This window comes from Ricinus communis, chromosome 1 (assembly GCF_019578655.1).
Source record: "Ricinus communis isolate WT05 ecotype wild-type chromosome 1, ASM1957865v1, whole genome shotgun sequence".
NCBI classification, from domain to species: domain Eukaryota; kingdom Viridiplantae; phylum Streptophyta; class Magnoliopsida; order Malpighiales; family Euphorbiaceae; genus Ricinus; species Ricinus communis.
Window position 1 is genome coordinate 12,273,516 of NC_063256.1, and position 26,544 is coordinate 12,300,059.

General features: G+C 31.7%; 2 protein-coding genes and 2 non-coding genes across 9 annotated transcripts; all 4 read right to left on the reverse strand.

Moving 5' to 3' along the window:
* Nucleotides 1-372: 372 nt before the first annotated feature.
* Nucleotides 373-6,266, reverse strand: LOC8269675 (outer envelope pore protein 37, chloroplastic). 4 transcript variants are annotated; one of them, XM_015725351.3, is made up of 7 exons: nucleotides 5,671-6,266; nucleotides 3,902-3,991; nucleotides 3,473-3,643; nucleotides 3,125-3,219; nucleotides 1,990-2,110; nucleotides 1,131-1,302; nucleotides 373-526 (listed from the first exon to the last, which is right to left on the reverse strand). In XM_015725351.3, exons 1-6 carry the CDS (start codon nucleotides 6,067-6,069, stop codon nucleotides 1,168-1,170), a joined length of 1,011 nt encoding a protein of 336 aa, XP_015580837.2. In that variant the 5' UTR covers nucleotides 6,070-6,266; the 3' UTR covers nucleotides 373-526; nucleotides 1,131-1,167. The 4 variants fall into 4 exon arrangements, with proteins under 4 accessions (XP_015580837.2, XP_015580839.2, XP_015580838.2 ...); XM_015725353.3 differs by having other exon boundaries at nucleotides 379-526; nucleotides 1,168-1,302; XM_015725352.3 differs by lacking the exon at nucleotides 373-526 and adding an exon at nucleotides 644-994 and having other exon boundaries at nucleotides 1,168-1,302.
* A 1,970-nt stretch (nucleotides 6,267-8,236) lies between these two features.
* Nucleotides 8,237-8,310, reverse strand: TRNAI-AAU. The gene has a single exon. It is a non-coding gene; the product is annotated as a tRNA-Ile (tRNA).
* Nucleotides 8,311-15,599: 7,289 nt separating this feature from the next.
* TRNAI-AAU lies at nucleotides 15,600-15,673 on the reverse strand. Its single transcript has one exon. It is a non-coding gene; the product is annotated as a tRNA-Ile (tRNA).
* Nucleotides 15,674-16,541: 868 nt separating this feature from the next.
* LOC8269679 (la-related protein 6B) lies at nucleotides 16,542-24,597 on the reverse strand. Of its 3 annotated transcripts, none has more exons than XM_048372571.1 (10): nucleotides 23,659-24,594; nucleotides 21,487-21,568; nucleotides 20,671-20,765; nucleotides 20,493-20,564; nucleotides 20,228-20,307; nucleotides 20,035-20,134; nucleotides 17,986-18,075; nucleotides 17,827-17,895; nucleotides 17,450-17,599; nucleotides 16,542-17,189 (listed from the first exon to the last, which is right to left on the reverse strand). In XM_048372571.1, exons 1-10 carry the CDS (start codon nucleotides 24,283-24,285, stop codon nucleotides 16,938-16,940), a joined length of 1,617 nt encoding a protein of 538 aa, XP_048228528.1. In that variant the 5' UTR covers nucleotides 24,286-24,594; the 3' UTR covers nucleotides 16,542-16,937. The 3 variants fall into 3 exon arrangements, with proteins under 3 accessions (XP_048228528.1, XP_002529112.2, XP_048228532.1); XM_002529066.4 differs by having other exon boundaries at nucleotides 17,986-18,033; nucleotides 23,659-24,586; XM_048372575.1 differs by lacking the exons at nucleotides 17,827-17,895; nucleotides 17,986-18,075 and having other exon boundaries at nucleotides 23,659-24,597.
* Between the last annotated feature and the right edge of the window lie 1,947 nt (nucleotides 24,598-26,544).

A 26,544-nucleotide genomic window follows, 5' to 3' on the forward strand; every position in this document is an offset into this window, starting at 1 on the left:
AGAGAAAAGAGTGCAATGTTCCCCTTGTATAAAACTTGTCGAACTGAATGAAAGAAATATCACTTATTATGTTAGTTTTTTGGAAAAAATTTTAAATAACTTTATCTCTTTATACTATTTTCCTAAAATGAAAATAGAAGACAGTTTTTTAATGTTTTTAAAATTATAATTAAATTTTAAACAAAGTTTAATATGTTTTTTATATTTATTTTATATAAAAAAATCACTTGTTTTCAAATAAAAATTAAGAGTTTTTACTTCAAGCCTATCTTTTATACTTAAAAAATATTATTTAAATAGAAAAATAAAAAAATATTACAAAGTAAATATATTCTAATAATTTTTTATTCTTTTAAAAAATTAAAAAATAAAAGTAGAAAAAATTCTCTCGGACGCCAACTTTTAAATGTCTGTCCACATGAATCTCACGGTTGACCTAGGTGGAATCTTGGCAACATTTGGGTGGTGAAGGTGTTGGTTGATTATGGCAGTCATGATGGCGACCAGGGCAAGCATTTGGATGATTCTGTTGAAAATTTGCATCAGAAAGATGGGAAATATCAAAAAACCAGAAGACAGTAATGTCTCACTTGCACATAAAAACTTTTCTGCCCATGCATATATTAAAATCACACATGGAAAATGTACAACCTGCTGAAAGTATCAAATTCTTTATTGTAAAAAATTCTACAAAAGTAATCGACTATTTGAGAACATTCAAAACTCATGTTAGTTGAATATAGTACTTTGAAATCAACCTAAAAACTTATTTTGATACTCCAGGCTTAATTTATGAACCAAACATCACAAGATATCAAGCACCCACAAGCTAGATGGGTCCACCAGTTACCATGCTCAAATTGATGCAGGCAACAGATTTAGTCCCAAATCTGACTGGATAGTTATATAATTGTGATCACTAAGCGCAACCTCCTGCAGTCTACCTCTCTGGGATTAGCTGATTCTGTCAAATGATTGATACTCTACCTTCTCCCTATTTGATCAGACATTAATGGTTTTCATTATTCACAAACAAGAAACTTTGTCAAAGTAATTGGATGTCATTATGTAGCAGTATGCATCGTTACATTATGACATTTCACAGAACTACTCTCAATATGGAAACTCACGTTTAATTCATGAGAAGAGCAGCTCATAGTAACAGACCTACAATATATCCCATCTCTTCTTAACACGGAACATTAACGCCGAGGATTTGATGTCATCTTGTGGCACTTGGAGCATAAATTGGACTTTCATCTTCATCGGAGCAGTCTTTGCCCCTCCACCTTCATCCCCAACCTAAAACATTGTGCATTATAAAGTCACAACTCCATTAACCAACAATTACAGTGACAGGCAAATGCTTAGTTGCAGAAAAAGTTCCAGTTTTCATCTTGATATGTCAATTTCCTTCTCCAAGTATATCATTATATCCTAGAAAGTTTACTTGACACATTGCCACAATACCCTACCTAGTGTTCGTCTTGAAATTCCATTGAAGAGGAAATGATGAAAAAAAAAACTGCACAACATTAACATGAGTATCACAGTAGCCAGTGACTTAAAAGTCTGAAAATTTGAATTTTCCAAGCCATTAATTAAAATTCTTGACTATTGATGTTGAGAAAAAAGCAAAGATGGAAAAAATTGTGGGAATTCCTGGCAATCACAATTTAGTGTTACGCTTAGCATTGAGACTGAACCAAGTTTGATCATGGGTTATATATAGTTGTTGCATTTTATCCTTGCAGTGTTTATAAAGTGGTCCTTCATCTAGAAGCAGTTGACTGCACTGTAATTTCCTCCCACTTAACTTTAACTTTCATGTTTCATGCCATCACATCTTTACAGCGAAGGTAAGAGACATGAACTTAAAGGGGTTTGTTCAAACAAATTAAACTCATTGTTTGATAAATGAAAATGACGAGCACGGACAATGGAAAAGTTCAAACCAGTAACAAGTTTTGAGGAAACAGTAACACTTACCCATAGTGATGCCCAACCAAGACGCACCTCTGAATCATAACCAGCTTTAAATTTGTAATCCTTGCCATATGTCTGCTTGTACACAGCACTCCAGTTGTTGGAATCAAAATTGTACCAGTAACTGGAGGGAAAAAAAGAAAAAGCAAAACCAAATAATGAGATGAGTACTGAATTAATGATTATATTTAATAGTTTAAACTCTAACAAATAAGTTTTGAGATCACCAATCTGGGTAGCAAGTCAGAAACTTTTAGTAAGTTACAGAGGCTAAATTTGTCTTTCTCTAGATCTGGTCTTCAAGAGATGTTTGAGATATTTGATTTTTAGCAAATATCAAATAGAGAATAGGGCTAGGATGATTGCAGTCAAAATTGAGTCTGCTTGTAAACATAGGTTTCACATGGTCCTTTATGGGGTCAGAGTCCATCTTAAATCTTGCTTGAGAAGTATACTATGCCCACCCATTGAAACTTGAAAGTGACAATGATTAAGATCCTCCTGGGTTCTCTTATCATAATTTATCTATGTCAAACACATCAAAATGCCCACAATATGGGGGTACTTAGATACTGACTACCAGATGCAAGGAGAGAAAATTGAGAATTGAGTATGCTCACATTTAATTCCAACTAACATCACTTAGCATTAAGATGAGAAATCTGGATATATAGCAATTTAGAGCAGCTCAATATAGTCAAAGTACTGTCTACTACTACATATTTATAGCCTACTATTAGCATTTGTGTCTCCAGCTATGCTAGCACCCTTATGTTTGTGAGAATATCTATAGATTTCTTCACATACTAGTCGCAACATATTGCAATTCCAGGATAGAAGAGTTAACAAGCTGCAATATTTCAATAGATATTGCTCGAAGTTATGGTCCATTGTGATTCTAAAGTCACCTTTTCCTTCTTCAGTTATCTCCCTCACCGCTGGTGATGACGCTTTCCTACTGCTTCTATCCGAAGTCAATATTATTACTAATATACTCCTTGGTCACATGCCAATGTACCTTAATTACAGTTAAAAATTATTGATTCCACCTTGCCAGCCATAAGGTATCGTGATTCAACCTGTGAATCATAAGCCTAGAAAAATTCCAGTCGTATAGAGAACATTTTAAGTTTCTAACCTCAACTTATTATTAGGACTGAACCGGCGCTTGAACGCAAAAGATAAAGCATTTGAAGGCAGAGAGATGCTAGGGATAAATGAGAGCGCTTCATCCTGCAAAATACTCAGAATTCTCATCAGCATATCTTTTACATTTACATTATCCCGTCCATTTTCTTAAAATTAAGTCTACTGTAACATAATGTATGATGGTGATCGAGATGACATTTAACAATCAAGAGGAGAATGCAAATAAAATTGAATACGATGGCAGGCCCTTGTTCGATTAAACCCCTAAACTTAATGGAAAAATTAAAAAGAAAAAGAAAGAAGATTATGATTATGTATTGTACGTAGAAGAAAGCACCTTATATAGGTATCTTAGTTTCAAATCTTCATCACTGAACTGAGCAGTGCATAGCCCATTCAGTATCTGGCCTTTGACAATTCCACTTACTGACAATGTTCTCTTCACTTCCTCTTCTTCTTTCTCCTCCAGTGAAACTTCACCGAGAGGAAATTTTAAAGTAGCTCTTGGCTGCAAATAGGATAGTCATAAAGGTGAACAAAACCAGAAGGGTGTTCTGGAAACTGAAAATAAATTATCAAGTTTCATCCTCTTCTCAATCAATGTCTCAAAAAGAAAACTAGCATTTTGCAGCAATAGAAACATAAGCAAAGGCTAGTAATGAATATCTGTATTCTGATTTGAGGTGGTAGTCTAAATGTGACCCCACATCAGGCTCACAAGTCTTAATTACTGTACTGCTGAATACCAGGCAGGAGTTATAATTACCAAACCAATTGTCGGAACAGGAGATGACAATTCAAGTGCATAGCCAGGATCAGCAAGCTTTGCAACCATTGCCACCTCTCCTTGTTTTGCCTAAAGAAAAAATACAGCACATGTCAAAGATATGAACCAATATGCACCAAAAAACTTGCCTTAGATAAAAATGTGAATCCCAACTACAACAGAAACAAAAGTTCCTCCATAATATGAAAAACTAAAAGAATGAACATTTATACAAATTGAATCATCTCCTCCACTCAAAATTAAATGTATGACATGGACATGTGCTCGTCTGATCAATCAAATATCAATGCCAATTAAATTAAGCTTGTGTAGGTTCAAACCATGTGACAGCAGCAGTTCTGAATAAATTTATGGCTCATCTGTTCTCACCATATAGGCAGCATCATGGGTGGTGATAATTAGATACAACTCATACAATGGCATGCAACCCAAGTGTAAAAACTAAGAAATTTCTCGTAAATGATTACATAATGTGGTGTTTAATGTTCATCTGCATCGAAATGGATAGAAATGCTAGAAAGCACTAATTTGATTGGCATGAGCTTTACTTGTATCAAACCAATCCCCACTTCCTCTTTTCTGTGCTGTTTCTCATCAGATGAATAAAGTTGGGGTTTTTATTAGGATATTCACTTGTCAACTACATCAACACGGAAAAGAAACAGGTGCAGTACTTCTACATAAGAAAAGGCAAACCACAAACTTAAAATAAAGAGTTTAATGTGAATTTAATTAAGGTTAAAGCCATTAAATGAAAAATAAAAAAAAAATGAATATGATAGTAAGAACATTAAATCATAAGATAGTTATTAAGTTAATTTAGCAATACTGCTGCTTTTCCTTACTGTTGACAGACCCGTATGTGGATAACAAGATCCTCTATAAACAATCCACAAAGGTGAAATGAAAACTCCAGGTGTCAATTCTATGAACAAACCCACCATAAAACATTTCCAGCTAACAAGACAGAAGAACAAGCACCTTATACATGGCCTACTAATCCAACTTGAAGAAAACAAAACCAAGGATAAACACTGTTTACTTCTAGAATATGATGAACCACAAAACTCAACTCCTGGAACTCCACCAGGACACTACAATAAGCAAAAAGCATTTCCAAATACAGAAGCCTAATCTTCTAGTTCTTAATTTTTTTTCTAACAGACAATGCACCATATGGAAGTTTAACAAATAACTAATTTATTAATTATATTTCTTTAGTTGGTGTTTCATTCACTTGTGCTTAGTATAGTGCTGTCACTGGCTGTACTTTTTCTAATTCAATTAGCTCATATTAGTTTATTAATAGATGAGAATCTTCTATTTTCCCAATTTGCTTTCTATTGTAACTTTTTCTCTTTCAGAAACAAATATTAACTACTGTATATACAGAAATATCTAGAAACACACACCACATGTGTATATACTATACATGAACATGCATAATTATTTCAAAATTAAAAAAAAAAATGAAATTCCGAAACTTTACTAAATTATTTAAAGAGCTACAGTTAAAATAATAAAACCCACATCTCAGAATTCCATCAAAACACCTTAAAAACACATATGCCCACCTAGAAAAATACACGCATTCATAATCACAAGTACAGCTATGTTTCAATTATTTCAAATGTCACCAAAAAAGAAAAATGCAACAATTAACCCTATGCTTCAATTCTTTCAAACTGCATTATGTAACTTGCATAAGTAGCAAACGGAGAGATATAAATAGAGAAAATAGAAGAGACCTTGACATCATGGGCAGCCTTGAAATGCAAAGTGGGACCAACATCAAAGTGAGCTTTGACAAGGGCATTTTGCTCTTCAAGATCATAGTGAATAGAGAGCAATTTAGAAGTGAAATAAATATTGGGTTCAGAGATTTCTCCTTTATTGTTATTCTGGAAACGAAGTTTTAGTTTTGCCAAGCTATCAAACACCTTACATGAGACCTTGTGCAAGAATATAGAGCTGTCACTGTCGAACTCTGATGTCACTCTGAGTGAGGGTTTCTTCAAAGTTACTGACGGCGGTTGAGGCGGCGGAGGAGGAGATGGAAGGAGTGGTGGAGGTGGATCTGCAGGTGGGATTGGTGGGACCATGTGATTAGGTTGGAGAGGTAGAGAAAGAGAGAGTGATTCAGACATTGGCCTTTGTGGTGCGAGTGTTCCGAAATTGAAGATGAAAGCTCTGTTCTGTGTAATTTGATTTTGTTTTTGAGTGTGTTTGAAAGAGAAAGAGACAGATGGATGATTTAATTTTGAATGGTGGCGGAAATTTAGATGAAATGGATTTTCAGTATTTGTTTATTGATATTTTCGGTTGTTGTGTTGTTTCTTTTATTCTTTCTTTGTTCACCAAATATTCAAAGTTGATGATTTTCTTTTTGGAAAAAAGAACTAAGTTAAAAAGAATTTAGAATCTGAAACTTCTGAAATTACAAGAAAACAATGTTGAAAAAGACGTACAATTATTTAAGAATATACTAAAATTAATAAAAAATACTATTTTTATTAATATAATTTTTAATTTTAAGATATTATATTTTAGATTTATGATATTGTTAATTTTCAATTACCTTTTAATTTTTTGTAACTATTTTATAAAAATAATCAACAAAAATTATAAATTTGTACAAATAAAAAATATGTTCTTAATAATTTAATACAGTAAAAATTTAAAATACAAAACTATAGATTTGATAAAAAAATTAGAAAAACATAAATACTTGTGATGTTTTTTCAAAAAGATATATATTTTTACTTTAAAGAAAAATACAATAATATATAGTTCACTTCTAAATTTACTAAATTAACTTTTGACCGCCATTCAACTATTATTTAAACTGTGACATGGGTCAATTATTATTTTTTACTATTTTAATATTTAAATAATTATAAAAATAGTGTGTAAATTTGTTAGAATTTAATAATTGTGTATTTTAAATTTTAAAAGTTATAATTTAGTATATAAAATTAAAAATTATTAATATTTAAGTATATAACTGATAATTAAGTAAACTTTTAAAAATTATAATTCGGTGTGTGAATTTAGTAAATGCTTACAATTGAGTGTATATAATAAGTTAACAACAATTACAAACTTGTAATCTTAAAACATATATTATCGATTTAGTAGATTAAAAAAAAATATATCAAATATTTTTTTAAGAAGTATACCTTTCTTGCCACCACCGTCGTTATACTGTTTTTACTATATTTTTATCAATTTTTTTAAAATAAATCATTATCCAACTTTGAGTAACAATTTATTTTTTTCAACCCATTACTATAAACAAAATCCATCATTATTGTGAATGATAATCTTAACTATGATGTTAATCACTAATACATCTTCTTATGATAATTATAATATTTATTTATATATTTTTATTTATTTTTATAATTTATATTGTTTACATGAAAGATTTATCCTCTTTCATATAAATATTATCGTTCACTGTAAAAATATAATAGAATATTATTTGTCTATATTAGATTATTGATTTTACATAAATTATAATTTTTAAAAATTTAAACACTTAATTATTAAACTTTAACAAGCTAACACACTATTTTGTAATAAGCTGATATGGATAACTGATAATATGCTATTGGTCTGCTATATACACTTAATCACAATTATTTACTAGGTTTATACATTAAATTTCTCAAAGGTGATAAATATTAAAACATAAATTAATAGATGTCATAAGTTAAAAAAAAAAAATTAAAGAATGTCACAAGTTAAATTGATAAAATTTATGAAAAAATTTACATATTAAACCTAAAAAAGTGAATTGCAATTCTTTTTGTATTTTAGATAATATAATAATTCATGTTAAAAGAATCTTAAACGTCAAATTTAAAGTCAACAATTACGATTTTATTATTCAATAAAATAAATCATGCAGTATAAATTTAATTATTTGATTAAAATTTAAAATAAAAGTATCATGGTAAGTCTATTTCAACATAAACATAAAAGAATTTCCATCCAAAAAAATATATTAGAGGAAAAATAGTTTGTTTTCTATTTTTAGTAAAATCTCAATATTTGAAATTTAAGAATAAAAATATCACAATAAAATAGGTCAGAGTTTAACAAGAGCATAAAAGAATCTTCATCCAAAGAAAATAGAGCTAAAGTTTTTAACAAGGAAATCTAAATTAAATAATTGAGATTTGAAATTTTATTAATAATCATCTACTACGTGGTATTTCAATTTTATTTGGTTACTGATAACTAACTTAAAAAATTTGAAGGTAAAAAGAAAAAAAAAATGATAATTAACTTAAAAAAATTTGAGAAAAGTGGCCCATGCAGGTCTCGAACCTGCGACCTTCGCGTTATTAGCACGACGCTCTAACCAACTGAGCTAATAGGCCAATTGCCCATATTATCATATCTTATCCTTTTCTAATGCAAATCTCGATAAATCGCGTCGAATTGAAACATATCATATTTAAGATAATCGAAAATTCAGCCAAAGTATTAGTAATAATTAAGTTCTTATTTTAAGTTGACCTATAGGAGAAGCGAGGTCGAATTTGATTTTAAATTTTCTTATCTTAATATATTAAAATAAATCTATTAGTCAAAAAAATTTTATAGTGTGATATTTTTTATTATTTTACTAAAATAATTAAAAAATTAAAAATCAACTAAAATCATAAATTTTAGAAAATAAATAAATTGAAACAATCGTGTTTTTAATATTTTAACACAATAAAAAAATTAAAAAAAAACCATAAGTTTAATATACGAAAAATGTAGGCATTTATCTTTTTTACATCACTTGTCATTTTGTCAAACACTTTATTTATTTATTTATTTATTTTTCATTAAAACAAATACTTGATATACTCTTAACATATAAAAGAAACTTGGTAGTTTGTGGCGACATGCTGAAGCTCAATACCTCGGGTGGCAGTAGGTATTGGGATGGGTAGAAGCTAGACAGTGATTGTCCGTAGATTTGAAGATTGATGTACCCAAAACCAAAGCACAAGAATTATATACCCAAAAGGATTTGTTAGTACAAAGGGAATATGAAGAAGATGGGATTGTTATATCATGTATGTATTCAGCAACATTAAAAATTATGTACCCAAAATTACATCACACTTGTATTATTAAAAGACTTAATTACCAACAAATCCTAACTTTTCGCATTTTTAACAAATTTAGTTAAGTGTTATAAAACTTCTAAAATCAGACTATTTTGTTTTTAATTTCTTAACAAATATACTATTCGGAGAGTTTTTTTTTTAAATTTCACGATGAGGCTGCTAACGTGGAATGCTGACTGTGTATATTTAAAAAAATAGATTTGAGTTAGCAAATGAAGCTACTGATTCAGCTACTTGATGAAACAATGTTATTTCTTTACAACAAAAGGAAATAAAAAAATGTTAAACTTTTCTCTCAAATCCTCAAATCCTAAACTAAGATTAAAACCCTAACTTTTATAGAGAAAAAGACAAGAAAAGCTGTTGAGTCCACTCATTTTAAAGCTAGGATTTGTGATCCCCCATGTTGTTGAACCTCGTTCGTTGGATTTAGTAAAGCTGAATTTACAATTGGTTGATCGATTTGAAGTGATTGGACCCCATTGAAGCATTAAGGATAACATTTGCACAAGTACCATTATAATGTTGTCATATGGCATATTCATTAGGTATAGTTGTTGCATTTTAGGGTTTCAACTTTATAGTTAGAATATCCCATTATAATAAGTTAAATAATTGTCAAACTTAAAAATTAGTGAACGTGCATGCAGTGTCCAATAAATATTGTCAATAACTTGCAGGATGGATGTTTTTAGCATAGAAGTGCACCATGGTAGGGTATTTATTGAAACTAATCAGTGTACAAAATATATTATGGGGGAGATTGGATTTTGTGAGAATTGTGACCCTGATAAGTTTGGATTTTTTAACATGGAGGGCATTGTAAAAGACTTAGGGTACTCTAATGTTTTGAAAATAGCTTACATGAGACTTGAAGGTGGTGGTTTCTATTTTTTTGAAGAGGATAAAAGATGCATGGAAATGTTGAACTTCATCAAGGATTGGTTAGTTTCAATGTATTGTGAAAGGGAGGCCATAGTGGAGCTGATTGATGAGAATCAAGAAGTGATGGATAAAGGTGCTGAAGTAAATGAGAATGCAGAAGAGGCTGGTAATTAAGAAGTTGGTGATATTGAAGTTTCTATAATTTTTGGTGGTCAAACAAATGATATGGCTAGACAAGAAGACATTTTAAGTGAAAACAAAGATAGTGACTACAAGCCTGTAGAAGTAAGTGAGACAGATAATGGCATGGAAGATTCTGATTTTAGCTCAAAAGATGAAGAGCACCTCGAAGCTAGGAGAAAACTTAGATGAGCTAGGATACATGAAGTTGGGTCTTTTGATGATGATAATAAAGCAACAAGTGGCTAGAGAAGGATGATTTTAGCAACGGAAAGAAAAAAAAAAGGCAGAAATAAAGGCTGCTTAGTTAATACAAAATGAAGTGGCAAAGGCTACTAAGGTTAACAATAAAAAAGATAATGTTAATACAATCGAGGTGAATATGGAAGTTCTACACTAAAATTAGAAGATGATAATGAGAAAGAGGAGAGTGGCTATAACACTAGTTATGCTTCACCAGATGACTCTATGCTGACTCCAGTGTCAAGTGATGAAGATGACTTATCCCCAATAAAAAAGAGGAGTGTAAGGCCAAAAGTGTATGATATTAATTGTGATCATAAAAGTTTGGAGCTTTGTATTGGGTTAAGGTTCAAAGATACGGCTGAATGCAAAAGTGCAGTTCAAACATGTGTAATCTTGAATGCTTATAATATTTGATAGAAGGGGAGTGGTGGGAGTAAGCTGGATGCTAGATGTGCAATTGATTATCTATGGAGGATGTATGGCAGTAAACTTTAAGATGAGGAAACTTTTATGATCAACACATATATTGGTGAGCACAACTGTTCTAGGGATCCAATTAACAGGCAAGCTAACTATGAATAACTTGCAAATGAGTTTTTAATGCTTTAAGAAGAAATTCTAACTACACAACTAAGAAAAATGGTGGAGGATATCAAGTTAACATATGACATTGATGTAACATTGATGACATGTTATAAAGAAAAATGGAAAGCATTAAATAACCTGAAAGGATCTTTTGTAGAACACTATGTCAAGTTAAGATCTTATGAAGCTGAAATGAAAAAGATGGACAAGGATGACAAATTTGAACTGAAGACAAAGATTGATGGTAATGGAAATTATGTTTTCTAAACATTCTATATAGGATTTAGTTCATTAGTTATGGATTTTCTAGGTGGATGTAGGTATGTCCTAGGCTTTGATGTATGCTTTTAAAAATAGTATTAGAGGGAACTTTAGTTGCAGCAGTAGTCAAGGATGCAAATAATAAATGTATCATATGGCATGGGCGGTGGTAGAGCGCGAAAATGAAGACACATGGATTTAGTTTCTACAAATTTTATTTGAGGAGCTTTGTGTAGTTGATGGTCTTGGCTGGTCATTCATCAATGATCAACAAAAGGTAAGTATATTTAAATTTCAATAACTTTTTGAGCTATATTAGTATTCATTATTAATTGCCTATATGTATAACCAAAAATCAAGGACTAATAAATGCAGTAAAGAGGTTGGCCCCGAATGGGGAACATAGAAATTGTGCACGACATATTTATGCCAATTGGAAGAAGGTATTCAATGGTCCAAAGTACAAAAAATTATTCTGGGATGCAGCAAATAGGACTTGTGAATCCCAATTTCATAGTAGGCTGAAGTATATGGAAGATGAATCTGTGGAGGCTTATGAAACTTTTGTAAGTAGAAATCCACATTTGTTCTCTAAGTCTTTAATCTCAAGCTTGAATAAATCTGATATAATAGACAATAACATATGTGAAACCTTTAACAGTTATATAGTTAAGTCTAGGACAAAGGTAATCATTGACATGCTTGAGGATATTATGGTACACTTGATGGTAAGGATACATGATATTGTTAAGAAGATTAGTAAATGCAAAGATGTGATATGCCCTAGGATCAGAAGAAACTAGAAAAAATCAAAAGATTAGTGAAGTATTACAATTTAAAGCCAGCTGTGGGCAATAAATATGAAGTGAGATTTTTTGAAGAAATTAATATTGAGGATTTGGTTGGGAAGAGTTGTTCATGCAGGGATTAGGAGTTAACGGGCCTCCCTTGTTATCATGCAATTTCTTATATAAATTACAAGAGAGAAGACTCTGTGAAATATGTAGATGGCTTTTATTAAAAAGATACCTATATGTTGGCATATCAGCATGTTTTAACCCTATTAAATGGGCCTAAGGATTGGCCACAAGTCAATGAAGCACCGATTCTGTCTCTAGTGTTCGTCAAACAACCTAGTAAGCCTTAAAGAAATAGAAAAAAAGGGCCTGAGGAAGAAAAGAGAAATCCACACAAATTTTCAAGGACATAAATCAAAATGAAATGCTAAAAATACTTTTAATTTGGACATAATGAAAGAAGCTATGAAGCACATATTGCTGAGTCAAGTAATGTTGCAGAAGCACCAAAGGTTAGTATGTTACAACTTCAAACTACTTCCATTTTTTTCTGTATTGAATTAAACATTAAACTATTTTAATTGTTGGCATGGATATAAGGGTAAGCGTGGGAAGCCAAGAGAGGAAGGACCAATTCAAGTACCCAAGACCAAGAGAGCAAATCCAAGGAACGCCCAACCAAGACTTAGAAAATCAGGAAGGCAAGTTGATCCTGAAGTGGCAGCAGAGTTTAGAGAAAGGAATCTGGTATTTTATTTTTAGTGGTGCTTTTGATTTAAAAGAAATGAAATATTTGTGTGACCTTGTATAATGACTTAAATGTATTTTTTCTCCATGCAGACTAGGCAAGGTTATGGTGTGAGAATTTTTTTTGACTTTGGGAATGTATTCATAAAAGTAAGTACAGGATTTGTTATTCTTATTACACTGTTACTTGACATTGTATGTGGTTGATCTAGTTATGGTTTTATTTGACTTTGTGTGTAGATGCCTAGTGAAATAAGGGTGAGTACTGTTAGTGGTGCTAAAGTAGCTGCAGCTTCCACATCAGTCCAACCACCTCTATAACAACATGTATCAGCATAGTCTATAGGTCAATCAACCCACCTAGAGACAAGACCACTAGCTAGACAATTGTTCTCAAGCAACAATAATACTGGAAAATCAAGTCAACATGTAGTAGATAACTTTATCAATAATTAACTATCAGCGGTGACTAAAGATGCAGAGCAAGGACAACAAGCAGTCAATGATCAATAGATAAATATGGTGTTCAATGCATGAACACTTAGTATTGATGTTATTTTATGGCATGTTTACCAAGTATACTGAACAATTATTACAAAGCTAATTAAGGTGGAAATGTTTTTTGTGGCATGTTTGCCAATGATATTTGCAATATAGTAGAAAGTTGAATTAGATTTTTATAGCAACTTTGCCAATTTATTTTTCTATCCAACAACAGAGATATTTATTTGCCTCCCTTTTGTGACAGTTTTTATGGTTTATTATGCAACTAAGTTAATAGTTCATATCTTTACCAGTTTTACATGGTAATGATTTTTATAGTACAACATATTGCTAACAATACAGAAATTGATTTCATTAATCAAACTTTAGTAAATTACACTTTCAAGAGTAAATTTATGGCAGTAACAATATATTAAGGTGACACTATCTTGCCTACTAATTAATACAACAAATAATATCATCATTAACCCAACTATCAATATTTTACAAACCCTAAAATCCTCTTCTGTTTATCCATCTGATACCCTAGGTTAATATTTTCCATCACCAACTGATTTCTCTTAATCTCTATCGTAGCATTCGATTCATTTGCAGCATACATATTGCACATTATTACTCGTCTCTCAACCTCAATCTTTTAAAGATTTTCTTCTAGTACTTTGTTCTTCACTTCTTCAAACTTCAATTTCTCATCTAAGACTACTTTCTTACTAACCAACTCAAGTAGAGCTTCCTCGCCCTCCCAGTTAAGTTGTTTTCGACCCATTCAAAGAAATGACAGTCTCTGAGCTAAAGATCCAAAACAACCACCTCAAATCAATTAAAAATTTTAAATAATCCAACTTAAAACTGTAACTAACAAACTCACTTGCTACCAACATGGACATCGGAAAAACATATGACCTCGGTTTTCAACTATCCACGATGTAAGGAACACGCAAGGCCCATGTTTGCATACAACCATAGAAAATGATGAAATCGAAGAGAAACTATGGCTTCTGTTGCTTCCTTTCAACATTTAGTTCCTATCAAGATTCGAACTTTGATAGCTTTACAAAATCCTAAAAACAAAGCTTACAAGATGAAGAGTTTTAATCCTTTCACAAAGGTTTTGTTTTTTCTTTTCTTTTCTTGGAAAGAAACTACACTATTTCATCAAGTGGTTGAGTCAGCTCAAGTATGTTTTTTTAATATACACAGTCAGCATTCTGCATCAGCAGCCTCGCCGTGAAATTTTTAAAAAAACTCGCCGGATAGTATATTTGTTAAGAAATTAAAAGAATTTGTGTGGTTTTGGAAATTTTGAAACAATTAGCTAAATTTGTTAAAAACACGAAAGTTCGGGATTTGTTTGGTAATTAAGCCTTGTTAAAAATAAAATTATGTATATATTTTGATAAATTATGAAGTTAGGGCTTGTTTGGTTAGACATTAATTGATATTTTATTATCATTAAATGGCTAATAGACCAAACAATAAAAATAAATGAACACTACAAATTTATATCTACTATAAAATAGATGAACCAATATATTATAAATATTTTTTTATTATGTCTTATCCCTTAATTGTATATTTGTATTATATTATTATTAAAAAAATTATTAAATTTTTTATAACTATTTTTATAATTTACTGTACGACAACACTAAATTTATCTTTTAAGAATATGTTAATATTTTTATAAAAAAATGCTATATATTAAAATAATAAAACTTTTAATCAACATAATTAAGAGTAAATATAAGAAAAAATAATTTGATGTTTCCAAAAGAATGAAAATAATTTTAACATTTTTTTTCTCCAAACATCATTATTATGATTTAAATTTATAAAATAATTTATAGGTTCATATGTTGTAAATTGTATATTCATTACACGTATATACGAGGTTTATAAGTTATAGCCTAAAAAATTATAAATTAAAAAACAGATTTATAAGTCAAGAACAAGTTCACTAATAAAAATTAATGAATAAACGTTTCATATTTAATGAATCTTATATTAATAATCTATGAATATATAATTTAAAAATAATAAATCTTATATTTGTATTTAATAGACCTAATAATATATGAATATATAATTTATAAGTAATAAATCTAAAGTTTATGTTTAACGAATTTGACACTAATAACAAATGAATATACACTTTATAAATAACAAATAACAGATTCACGTGTTATAAAAGTACAAAAAATAATTTTTTAATGTGAAACACTAGCTTTTTCTTTTCGACAAAAGCAAATTCTTGAATTTTTGTTGACAGTGTTTCTTTAGTAGTCTTTTACAAAATTTGCAACCCACAAACAAAAACAAGAAATAAAGGTTTTGAAAGAATGGCCCATGCAGGTCTCGAACCTGCGACCTTCGCGTTATTAGCACGACGCTCTAACCAACTGAGCTAATAGGCCAATTGCCCATATTATCATATCTTATCCTTTTCAATAAATTCATAATGCAAATCTCGATAAATCGCATCGAATTGAAACATATCATATTTAAGATAATCGAAAATTCAGCCAAAGTATTAGTAATAATTAAGTTCTTATTTTAAGTTGACCTATAGGAGAAGCGAGGTCGAATTTGATTTTAAATTTTCTTATCTTAATATATTAAAATAAATCTATTAGTCAAAATCGAAATTGAATAAATAAATTATATTAGATATATTTTATAAAAATACTTTATTAAATTAAATTAGTAAGTTTTATCTTGTAAAACTCAATCCTGCCAATTTGTTCAACACAAGTAAAAGTTCAATAATTAGAAAGTAAAATCTTAAAATATACACATTCCTAGTTAGACATAATTCATGTCATATAGAAAAAGAATAAAAATTTCTAGAAGATAGAAACATAAAATGTATAATGAAAAGCTTTTCACTTCATATTGTTGGTTAAGTTTGAGTTTAATATCAAGTTCAATAACTTTACTAAGTTAAACTCAAAAGATTGATAAAATTACTTGTTAACTTTGAGTTTAATTTTATTGAGTCAAACTCAAAAATGATAAATATTGACTTGTGTGGTGCTCCTCCTTATTTATTGGCTCACAATTAAACTCATGAGCTTAAACTTAACTAGTTTATGAAAATTGCGACCATCCCTAGCAAACTTATATATATATATAACAAACATTAAAACATATTTAACGAGCTTTAACTCATTTAATATAATTTATTTAAAAATCGAGTTCGACCAACTCGCAAATTCAATAATATTAAAAGAAAGCTACTCTGTTTCATCAATAAAAGCTTCACTTGAATATGAGAGAGAGAGAGAGATGCAATTGACTAAAGTTTTTATTTGTGATGTCAATAGTCTGGCTCACATTTAACTATAAGTATTGCTGACTTCCCCCTCCAAAGGGTTTTAATCCTTCTGGTTTCTACATCATACAGCTAAAACAAAGTAATTAAAAATAAGAAAACCATTTGTGCTTCATCATCCTTACAAAAATACCAAGACATAAAATACTTGACCCTCACGCCTAATTTGACCCGACCCGACCCGACCCTCATAATAACTACTTCAGATTGACAGCCCTTTGTAAAACCTGCCATCAATACCATTTGACACAAGAATTCATTCTCCCGCCCCACTTGTGAGAATAAAATCTTTTATCTTAGAAAGCATAAAATCATGCATATTAACAGCAACTGTCTGACAACATAAATCATGCAATATTAACAGCAACTGGCTTCCCCCTACCCATAGCAAATCCTTTAGTGCCATCCGGCATTCGAGGCCCTGGAGGTTGCTTTGCCATGGATGGCTGCTCGTTAATAATCAGATTATTTGAAGGGGGAGTTCCCACATGGTTCCCACGGTTATTATGGTGGTACTGACCCCGCCCACGTCCCTTGCCCCGACCTCTGTTACGCCCTTTTCTCTGTGCGCCATCCTTTTCGTTTACGTGATCCTCTCCCTGCCCAATCAAAGGCTGACAATTGAGACCAAAATATCGTTCAACGGGACAAACACAGAGGGGTTGCGTCACCTTATAAAGCACACAACACAAAACAATCTGTTCTTCTTGATTCAATGTAGTTATACTTACTTTCCCATTGGACAAAACAGTGTAAAACCAAAGAATATGTAAACTGTGATAGACTAGCAGCCTATATTGTGGAAAGAAGTCACATTTCAAGAGGATTGAACTTTTACTAGAGATCTGCCTGCACTTACAGAATGCTCATGCGAATGACCATCATATTGTTGGGAAGGATCTTCAATCTGTTTTTCATTCGGTGGTTGCTCAGAAGTAGAAACCTCTTCTTCCTCAGAATGCCCTTGGCCATCATGCCCCTTCTTTCCTCGTGCTTGAGTTGGTTTCGACTAAAAGTGGAAGAAGTGAACCCAATCAGGGAACTAATCTAACTCCAAGAATTAGATAAACTTGCAGCACAATAATTTGATTCAAATACAATTGAGAACACTGAATGCCTTTCACATCCAAATATGCATGCTGCAATTTGCAAACCATCATCCAAAAAGACACTAGGCATGTATGCATGCATTAAGCAAAGAGGAAGATGAAGAATTAATTTCGATTAGGTATATACCGCACGTTTTAGCATTAACCTAACCCTAAGACCACTCCTCCAATTCTGCTCATCATTTAGCTCGGCTACCTGCAAAGTATAATGTATATTTAACTTCTCAGATAAGCACCAAAAGTTGGGAGGGAGTTTCCACTCAATTGCAGAAAAAATAACACTTACTGCTTTCTCAGCTATTTCAACAGACTCGTATTCCACAAATGCATGCAACTGCATAGTATAAACGAAGAACTTTAGATGTGCATCACAATACTGGAAAAACAAATACACCAGTCTCAAGAGACTAACAATATATGCGAGCTTCTGGAAAAGGAAAAGAGGAGTGGACCCCATAATGAAAATATTGAACACAGCCAAAAGCATTTACAAATTAGCATTTTTCCTGGCAGCGCGAGAACAAAATCATCTATGAAAGGAGATAACTACATGTCATACCAACTCCAATGCTTTTATTTTTTCTTTCTTTTTAATAAGAAAGGAAATTTAATTTAGGAAGAATAAAATAATAAGCACAACATGGAGGACAAAAGATCCTCCTGAAGACCTCAATAGATTACTACCAAAAGCGAACATTAAAAACAAGCTAAAGTCTGCTAAACAAGTAGATTTTCCAATCAAAAAGAATATCATGAAAGAAAGACCCCTAGTTCTGGATGTACAATCCCCAAGACCTTAAAAACCACCTTGTTGCACAATAAACTAAAGGGTAAATACTTTGATGATGGCATAACACAAGTATCTTTCAAGGCATAGAAATCACTGTCTCAATGTGGTATGTTGAGACTTTGTATACTCATATTGACTAGATCACTATCTTATATTTACAAATGCCGAGCCTCCCAACCCATGACTCCAAAAGTAGAAACAAAATAAGCCTCCCTGCCCTCCCCATCCTCTTGACATGCTAATCTCTTTCCCTATGAACGAGATTCAAAATCATTTAAATTACCATCCACATCTTTTAAACACACTAACTCTTTATTTTTCTCTTTCATATTTCCTAACTTCCAACTCAAGTGAACCATTGGTATCACCCAAGAAGCAATTTGCCACCCGAACTCTGGCCCATGCTGCAATTTACTCCAAAATCAGCTCTCTAGGAAAATTAAACCAACTTCAATAAAGAAAAGGTTAATTTGCCCTAAATTTGATCTGATAAGTGTGCATCCTATATATGCAGCAGATTATCAATAGAAGAAATATTTTTTTGTTTGATAATTTATTTAAAAAATGAAAAAATTGAAACAAGAAATGTGTTGTCCTCTTTCCCCAAAAAACCTACAAAAACCTAGAGATCTCAAATTCTTTCTCACCTTTACCATTATTCCACAATTTGTAGGAACCACACTACCACCACCACCACCGGTTTTGCCTTTCCTCAATTTTCACCTCACACTATTTCCTTCTAACCATTCCATTCCTCCACCTCACGGAAACCCCATCCATTCTCCTGCCCACTATGATGTCAACAGCAACACCGATGAGAAAGACAATGACAATACACTACCTCCGATGAGCAAGACCCATTCAGCGATTTCTGTCATTGCTGTCACTTCCCCAACATGAATGGTGAGGTAGAGTGGCAGTGGTGGGGTAGAGGGAGTGCTTATGGGTCTTGAACTCGAATTTGCATAATAGAGATGGTGGGTTTGATCATTCGAGGATTTTGAATGTTTAGATCAGATATGAAAAAACTTGAGACTTGCATTTGGGGATTTGTTTTATTAGAAGGAAATGGGTACTTGTGATTTTGGTGAGATTGCCTTTAAAGCTTTCCAGGACATTGGTTTAGTGAAGTTTGTGAGGTTGATTTAACATATTAATAGAACCAATTTCTTGGTTTAACGGAATTTATGAAGGTGATGGCAATCTAAAATCTTTGCATGACCAAGTGCTTCCTTGTTGTTCAATTGCCAAGGTGATAACAAGAGAAAGAAAAGAATAAAAAGAAAAGATAGAAGAAAATGAAAACAAATAAAGATAAGATTTCACCATTTTTTAATCTTGTCTGCAAATGTGTGTAACCCATGCTCTCAAATATGGGGCAAAATAATCTTTTTCATCAAAGCTCTGGTATAATTTTCCCAGAAAGCTTATTTTGGGGTATATTGCCCCGTCAGCTAGTGTTTACGAGGCAAATTGCCCCTTTAGCCCCATTTTGCCAATGTTTAGTCATTGCCCAAGTGTGGATAAGCATCCACAGGAATGTACCTTGTTACTGAAATGCATTCCCTCGCCTTTTGCTGATCTGGATGCTGAAGAGGCTCCACCACCAGAAGTTTGAGGGGGACACGTACGAATTGTCTTCACACTGGGAAACAAGAAATCAGCAGGATAAATACATATTATATTATTCAAGAAAAAACTTAATTATTAAAAATCTGACATGGAATCGTCTTGATACCTTCCAACTGCTGAAAAAATCTTCATAAGGTTTTGATGACAATGATCTTCAGGTAAATTTTCAGCCACAACTATGCGAGACTAAGATTATAAAAAAATAACAAAATCAATATATAATGTCTCTAAACTAAGAAAAGTGGGCAAAAAATGGATAAAGAACTGTACCCCCATGTCGATAGGCAGACTTAAAGGATGTCAAGTTACAGTATTGACAAGCTACACTTAATATAAAAGGGAAATAAAACTAACTGACAGGAAAAACCTACTTGCAACTCTTCAACATCCAACTCAGTTAAGGGATTTTGCCGTCTGACCTTCTTTCCATCTTCACTAACTACCTGTATCATCAAAAGTATGATTGCCAAGTAAACATTTGGAAGTATAATAATTGATGCATTAAGGAAAGAAATTTACTTCAAGCAGCAGATTATTGCATAAACTTACAAGCTTTGCAGAGTTCCGCAGAATGGAAGCAAGATGAGAATTACTGTTTATGGCAGCTTTGACCTTCTTAAAGGAAGCAACAACAGATATTGGAACTGGAACAAAAAAAGATAATGAATTGTTTCAAAAAAATCTGATATAAGAACAATTCACAAAACAATTCGAAAATGAAAATTGTGCAGAACTCCTTTTATGTGGTTAGACAACTAATTCTTATAGAAGACCACAGTTCTTATGGCATGAAACAAAGACGTATTACAACAATATAACATAGGTCAACTTGATACAAAAGGCAAAATAATTTACCAAAACTATTCTATCTACGAAACATAGCTTCTATCAAGACTGCGCAACAAAGATTAGAGTTCTTTAGAAAAAGAAAATTCCAGAAAACAGAAATGTAGCACAGAATGTCGGGGAAGGAGGTCTTATATCACTCATGAAATGGAAGCTCAATCAATAGCGGCATGTAAATTTTATCACAGCATCTTGATAACAAAATTTATTTTTCTTCCGCAATACCGACTGTTTTAAAAGTTCAAATTTAAAGCCAAAGATTGACCAAGCCACTGTGGGAGGCACCCATGCATGAAAAAATCCAATACCTGCTAAAACAATGCATACCTCAAGATATAATATAACTAATTACAAAGCAAAGTAAAAATTAAAATTTGTATCCCACAGTCCTTTTACCAAAGACAACCAAATTACTGTAGTAGTAATAGAATAAAAAACATCTTGTAAAAAATTAAAAGACTATACAACAAACAGTGCTAAAATTAAAAGTAGAAACCCAATGAAAGCAGACAATCTTACCATATCCATCAGGATCCTTGTTAATAAACCTCATCAAATGATCAGTAGTCGCCAAATTTAAATCACTGAAATAATACTCCACCTGCAGATAGCATTTCAAATTTCCGAATAAGAAAAAAAAATCAACATCATGTAATTTGCTACAGCAAAAAGGCATTATTTGAACACTGAAACAATTATACCAGAAAAAATGCAGGGAAAATAGGCACTACTTGGTTTTCTTGCATTTAACATAAAAATAAAATATATAGCTGTATATTAGTTAATAATCTATAATATTCAACTAACCAATGATCTACAATTAAAAAAGAAAAAAAGAAACAAGGATTTACAAATAGCGAGTTACAAAAATAGGAACATAACCAAAATATTGGCTAAAGCACCACTTCCTTGTCCTTCCACCAACCAGAATCTATCTAGCCACGTCACAAACCTTTCGCAAAAATACATTACATGGAAGTACACAAGCATCCACAATCCCCCACCCACCTTCCCGATCGGAAAAATTTTATTATATTTTTTAAAACAAAAAGGAAACCAGAAAGAAAATCTAGAAGATATTTTTTCCTTCAATGCAACAAAGCCACCTCCCTCCAATTTGTAAAATGTGTAGTTCCCAAAAAATTTAAAGGAAGTGCATTCACTAGGGCACAAAAAGTTTGCATGCAATAGATTACACTATGAAACCAAAGTATCCTAATATTCAATATAATATCAAACCAAAAGAACGAAAACGCATTGCACCCTTTATTTTCAAAAAGATATCTGATCATACTGAGCTTCAGAAACAGCAATGCTTTTACTTAACTATCCGTTATTTTCAAAATTGACGGGGTGGGCAAAACACAGAGCCCATTTTATATTATTCTCTCTAAAGCGAACTACAAAAGGTCTAGGCCAGGCAAAATCACTGTTCCAATGAAGTGAGTTAACTCTTACTTTTTCTATGAAATTGCAAGTTATAAGCACTGAAGCAGGTTAACTCGTATGTAAAATCTAATTTTGATATCAAGTGAAATCTTGATTAAAATCGAGAGATCGGTAAAAAAGCAATTGTATCACCGAGTTTACGAGTTTACATTTTCTCTTGTTTGCTGTGCCTTAACCTAAAATTTGGCCTCATATAAGTTTGGAAAACCCAAAAGAAGAAATTTGAAAAATTAACCCCTTTTCTTTAGTAAAATAATGAGTTTTGACCTTTCGTATATGGTATATTAAAATTCTAGCAGTAATCTAAAAAGACACTTTTTTTTTTTTTTTTCAAATGTATAGTCTTTTAAATGTAATAGCATCCAAATTGAAATGTTTGGTGCATGTGAAGGTTTAGAATTATTTTTTTTCAAATCAATGCACGTCTTTTCCCTTCTTTATTTAATTTTAGAACATTTATTTTTAACATCATCAAATGTTATAACAAAAATTTTACATAAGAATATATATTATAAGTTGAATGTTCGAGTAATTCATTTTCCCTCTGCTCATCTCTATGTTTTATAGGCTTAGCCAAATTTAAGGAATAAAAATAGTTATTAGGTAATACATCACATTATTCTTAAGGATATTTCCAAACATATTTTGCATAGTTACATAAACTCTTACAATTTTAGGCTTCGATCTTATGATACAAGTTTATATACCATTTGTTGATCTTTAATATAGAAAAGTGAGTTTAACTGCCCTTTCCTCGACCAAACCCCCAAACACACACAAACATAAAATGCCCAAAGAGAAAAATTGAGAAACCAATGATTTTAATCAGTTATCAATTGAAAAAGGGTGATTAATTGTACCACATTCTACTTCATCCCCGCTCTACCACATTACTAGTTTATGCACAATCATACAATGTCAATATTGAAAACGAAAACTGAATTTCTAAACATAAAAAGCTTGAATACTCTCACTCTCATGCTTGCAAGTCAATATAGTCATTAACCAGTCCAATCTACCTTATCCAAAACCATACTAATATGCACAAAATTTTCAATATTTCGTATTCTTGGATGCCTACTCTGCTAAAGATGCAATAAAGAAAAAAATAGAGAAAAATCATCATAACAGCTATCAGATAACTCCCTACTCCAGTAGTAAAAAATAATTTTATGAATCAATCAATCAGACTCTTTATATTAAATAGAATTTACTTCAATAGTAAATTTGGAAATCACTCACTTGATTCAAAAGCTTCTGCATAGGCTCATCGTTTCCGTTTCTATCATTTTTAGACATATGATCTGACGATGCTACTTCCTTCTTCTCTACCTCTTCCTCTAATTGCCCTTTCTTCACATAATGATGGTTCTGATTCCCATGATACTGAAGCGGCACATATTGACTACTATTCTGATTATGATTCCGAACAGGAACGTACTGCTGATTATGATGCTGGTGGTGGTGGTGGTTGTGGTTAGGATTATTGCTATGCTGATGGGGATGATGTGGATGGTGATTGTGGACCGGGATCACGTGAGATACGGGTACAGGACTATGAATCGGAACATGGAAAGGCGACGGAGGAGGATAGATATGCATCATCGCCGGAGGAGGAGGCGGAGGAGGGATCACGGTGAGGCGATTAAGACTAGCAGTAGGAGGAGGAGGTTGTTGCTGTTGCTGTTGCTGTTGATGACTAGAGGGGCGCGTGGGGACAAACTCAGGCGCCTGCGCGTTGAGTTTACTAAAAGACACATTTCGAGAAAGCGATGGATCTGACGAAGAAGAAGTAGAAGAAGACGAAGATTGAGATTGATCTAGGGTTTCCGATGATGGAGATTCCACTTCTTGTTCTTGAGCTGCCATAATTTTTTTTTTTTTTTAACTTTACTATAATTATAACCACTTTGATAACAATCAAATATTTTTGGATAAATTTATTTCTGTTGTTTTCTTTACAGATTATATGATATTTGGGATCTAGGGTTTTGCAAGTAGCAGGGTAAAGATTGAGGCTTGAGCAAGTGAGGGCCCTGGAGAGGGCGAAGAGACAAATGGAGAGGATTTCTCGGTTTCAGAAGAGGATCACACCCTCCTATTTATACTTATTACCTTTCTCAATTACTGTATTTACTCCTTACACTGGGCTCAGCTCATTTGTTTGTGGCGGTGCTGGTCTGGTCTGGTCTGGTCTGGTCTGCTACTGCTGCTCCAGATACTCAAAGTGAAAGTGGGTTGCTCTTTTCTTTTACGTTTTGTTTGTTTGTTACTAATTATTATCCTTAAATTAATGGATTAACAAGGATTACCATTTGATGGCGGCCTATGTTTTGTGCCTAATTTATGTGTCTACTGCACTCCACATCATCTTAATTATTATAATTATTATGTATTTAGCATTATAAATTTTATAATTATATTTACTTGTGGGGTGGAGTCTGTCTATGTGGATAATGATTTGAGTGGCCTGTTGCAGTGTTTTTATAATTATTTATAAAATTGAGCAAATCACATCCATTGCTCTCCTAATATAATTTTATAATAGTTTATATTTTCATTTTTTATTTTCTTTATTCTTTTATTCTCTTAAAATTAAATATTTATTTTTTAAATTTAGAATTCGGCCGCATACAATTTAAATTGGAGAGTGAATTTTGCATACATTATATAATAAAGGAATTTTGAAAAATATACAAAAATATAAAAAGTAAAATATTTTATTTAAGTCCAATAGATTTTTTTATATTTTATTCTTTAACATATTTTTATTTTTATAAGTATTAATAATTTTAGTTTTTTTTCTAGTCCTTTTAATTTTCTCTCATTGAAAAAATAAATATCAAATGCATAGAAATTTGTGGTGTATTTATTAAATATAAAATAAATAGTGCAGTTTAGTTCTCTGTATTTAAAGAGTCAAATTGACTCTTTACTTTATATTTAAATAATAAATTTGAGTGATATTTTATGATATAATTTTTTAAAATAAAGAATTTGACACATCTGTAATACACTTTTTTATATGTTAAATTTTTTATTTTAAAGAGTCCTACTATAAAATAACACGTTAATGTAGTTTTTATTTTTGAAATATAAAACAGAGTCAATTTAATTCTTTATATAGAATGAGTAAAATATACTACAAATTCATATACATCTGATTTAATTAATATTTATAATTTTTATTTTCCTATTAAACTCAAGGCAAGATAAATCCTCGAGCTAAGACCGAATAGAGGCAGCTTTGCCATGAGAAGTCTTTGTGCTATTTTGGATTCTTATAGCCGAGTTAGTCCTTTTGAATCATAGAAGAACAGATCGTGCAAGCTAATAGCTCATAGCCAAAGGATCGAGAGGAAGAGATGAAGAGTTTAGAAAGTCATAAAGAGAATTTTATTTCTTGATAGATAAAAGAAAACTGCTTAAACTGCTTGTCTTTACAATATCCAAGAACTCTCTTTATATAGAGGAGCCTTACTATAATAAGACAGTAAAGATAAGATGGGAATTTTATCTTTTTACACGTGTACACCTAAGAAGAAAAGATAAGATTACATGCTTTACATAAAGATAGATAAGATAGGGAATCTTATCACATGCACAAAAGGATAGAAAAAAATATACACATATTAAGAGTCCTATTCTTTCCTTAATTATTTCATGAATTATGGAGGAAAGAGATTAGGTGTTGTCTTTATTACCAGCAAAAAAGGTTGGATACCATGGACTACTATCATCGTCTAGGGGTTGAGAATCCTGCATAATAGCATCTTGTTGTTTTGTGGTCAGACTTGGATCATCTAGTGGTGATGGCAGCATTAGTGAAGTAGAGTGTTCAATCCATTGATTATCAGGTCCATTGTAAGTGCAGACAAGTGGTGTAGAGACATTGGTCCTTCCCAAATCATTTCTTAATTGTAGAGTGAGCTTTAATTCTCTAGTTATTGGCGGAGGAGCAAGATGTAAGGGCATTTCAATTGTTTTCCAATATTGACAGATGTTTTGGGTGGCATAGATATCTTCTGAGAGCTTAAAGTAAGGCCTGTGAAGAATATAGATGGCATGATATCCTGAAGCCTTGCATGTGAACAGTTTATTTTCATGAATGATTTTGAGGAGATCCTT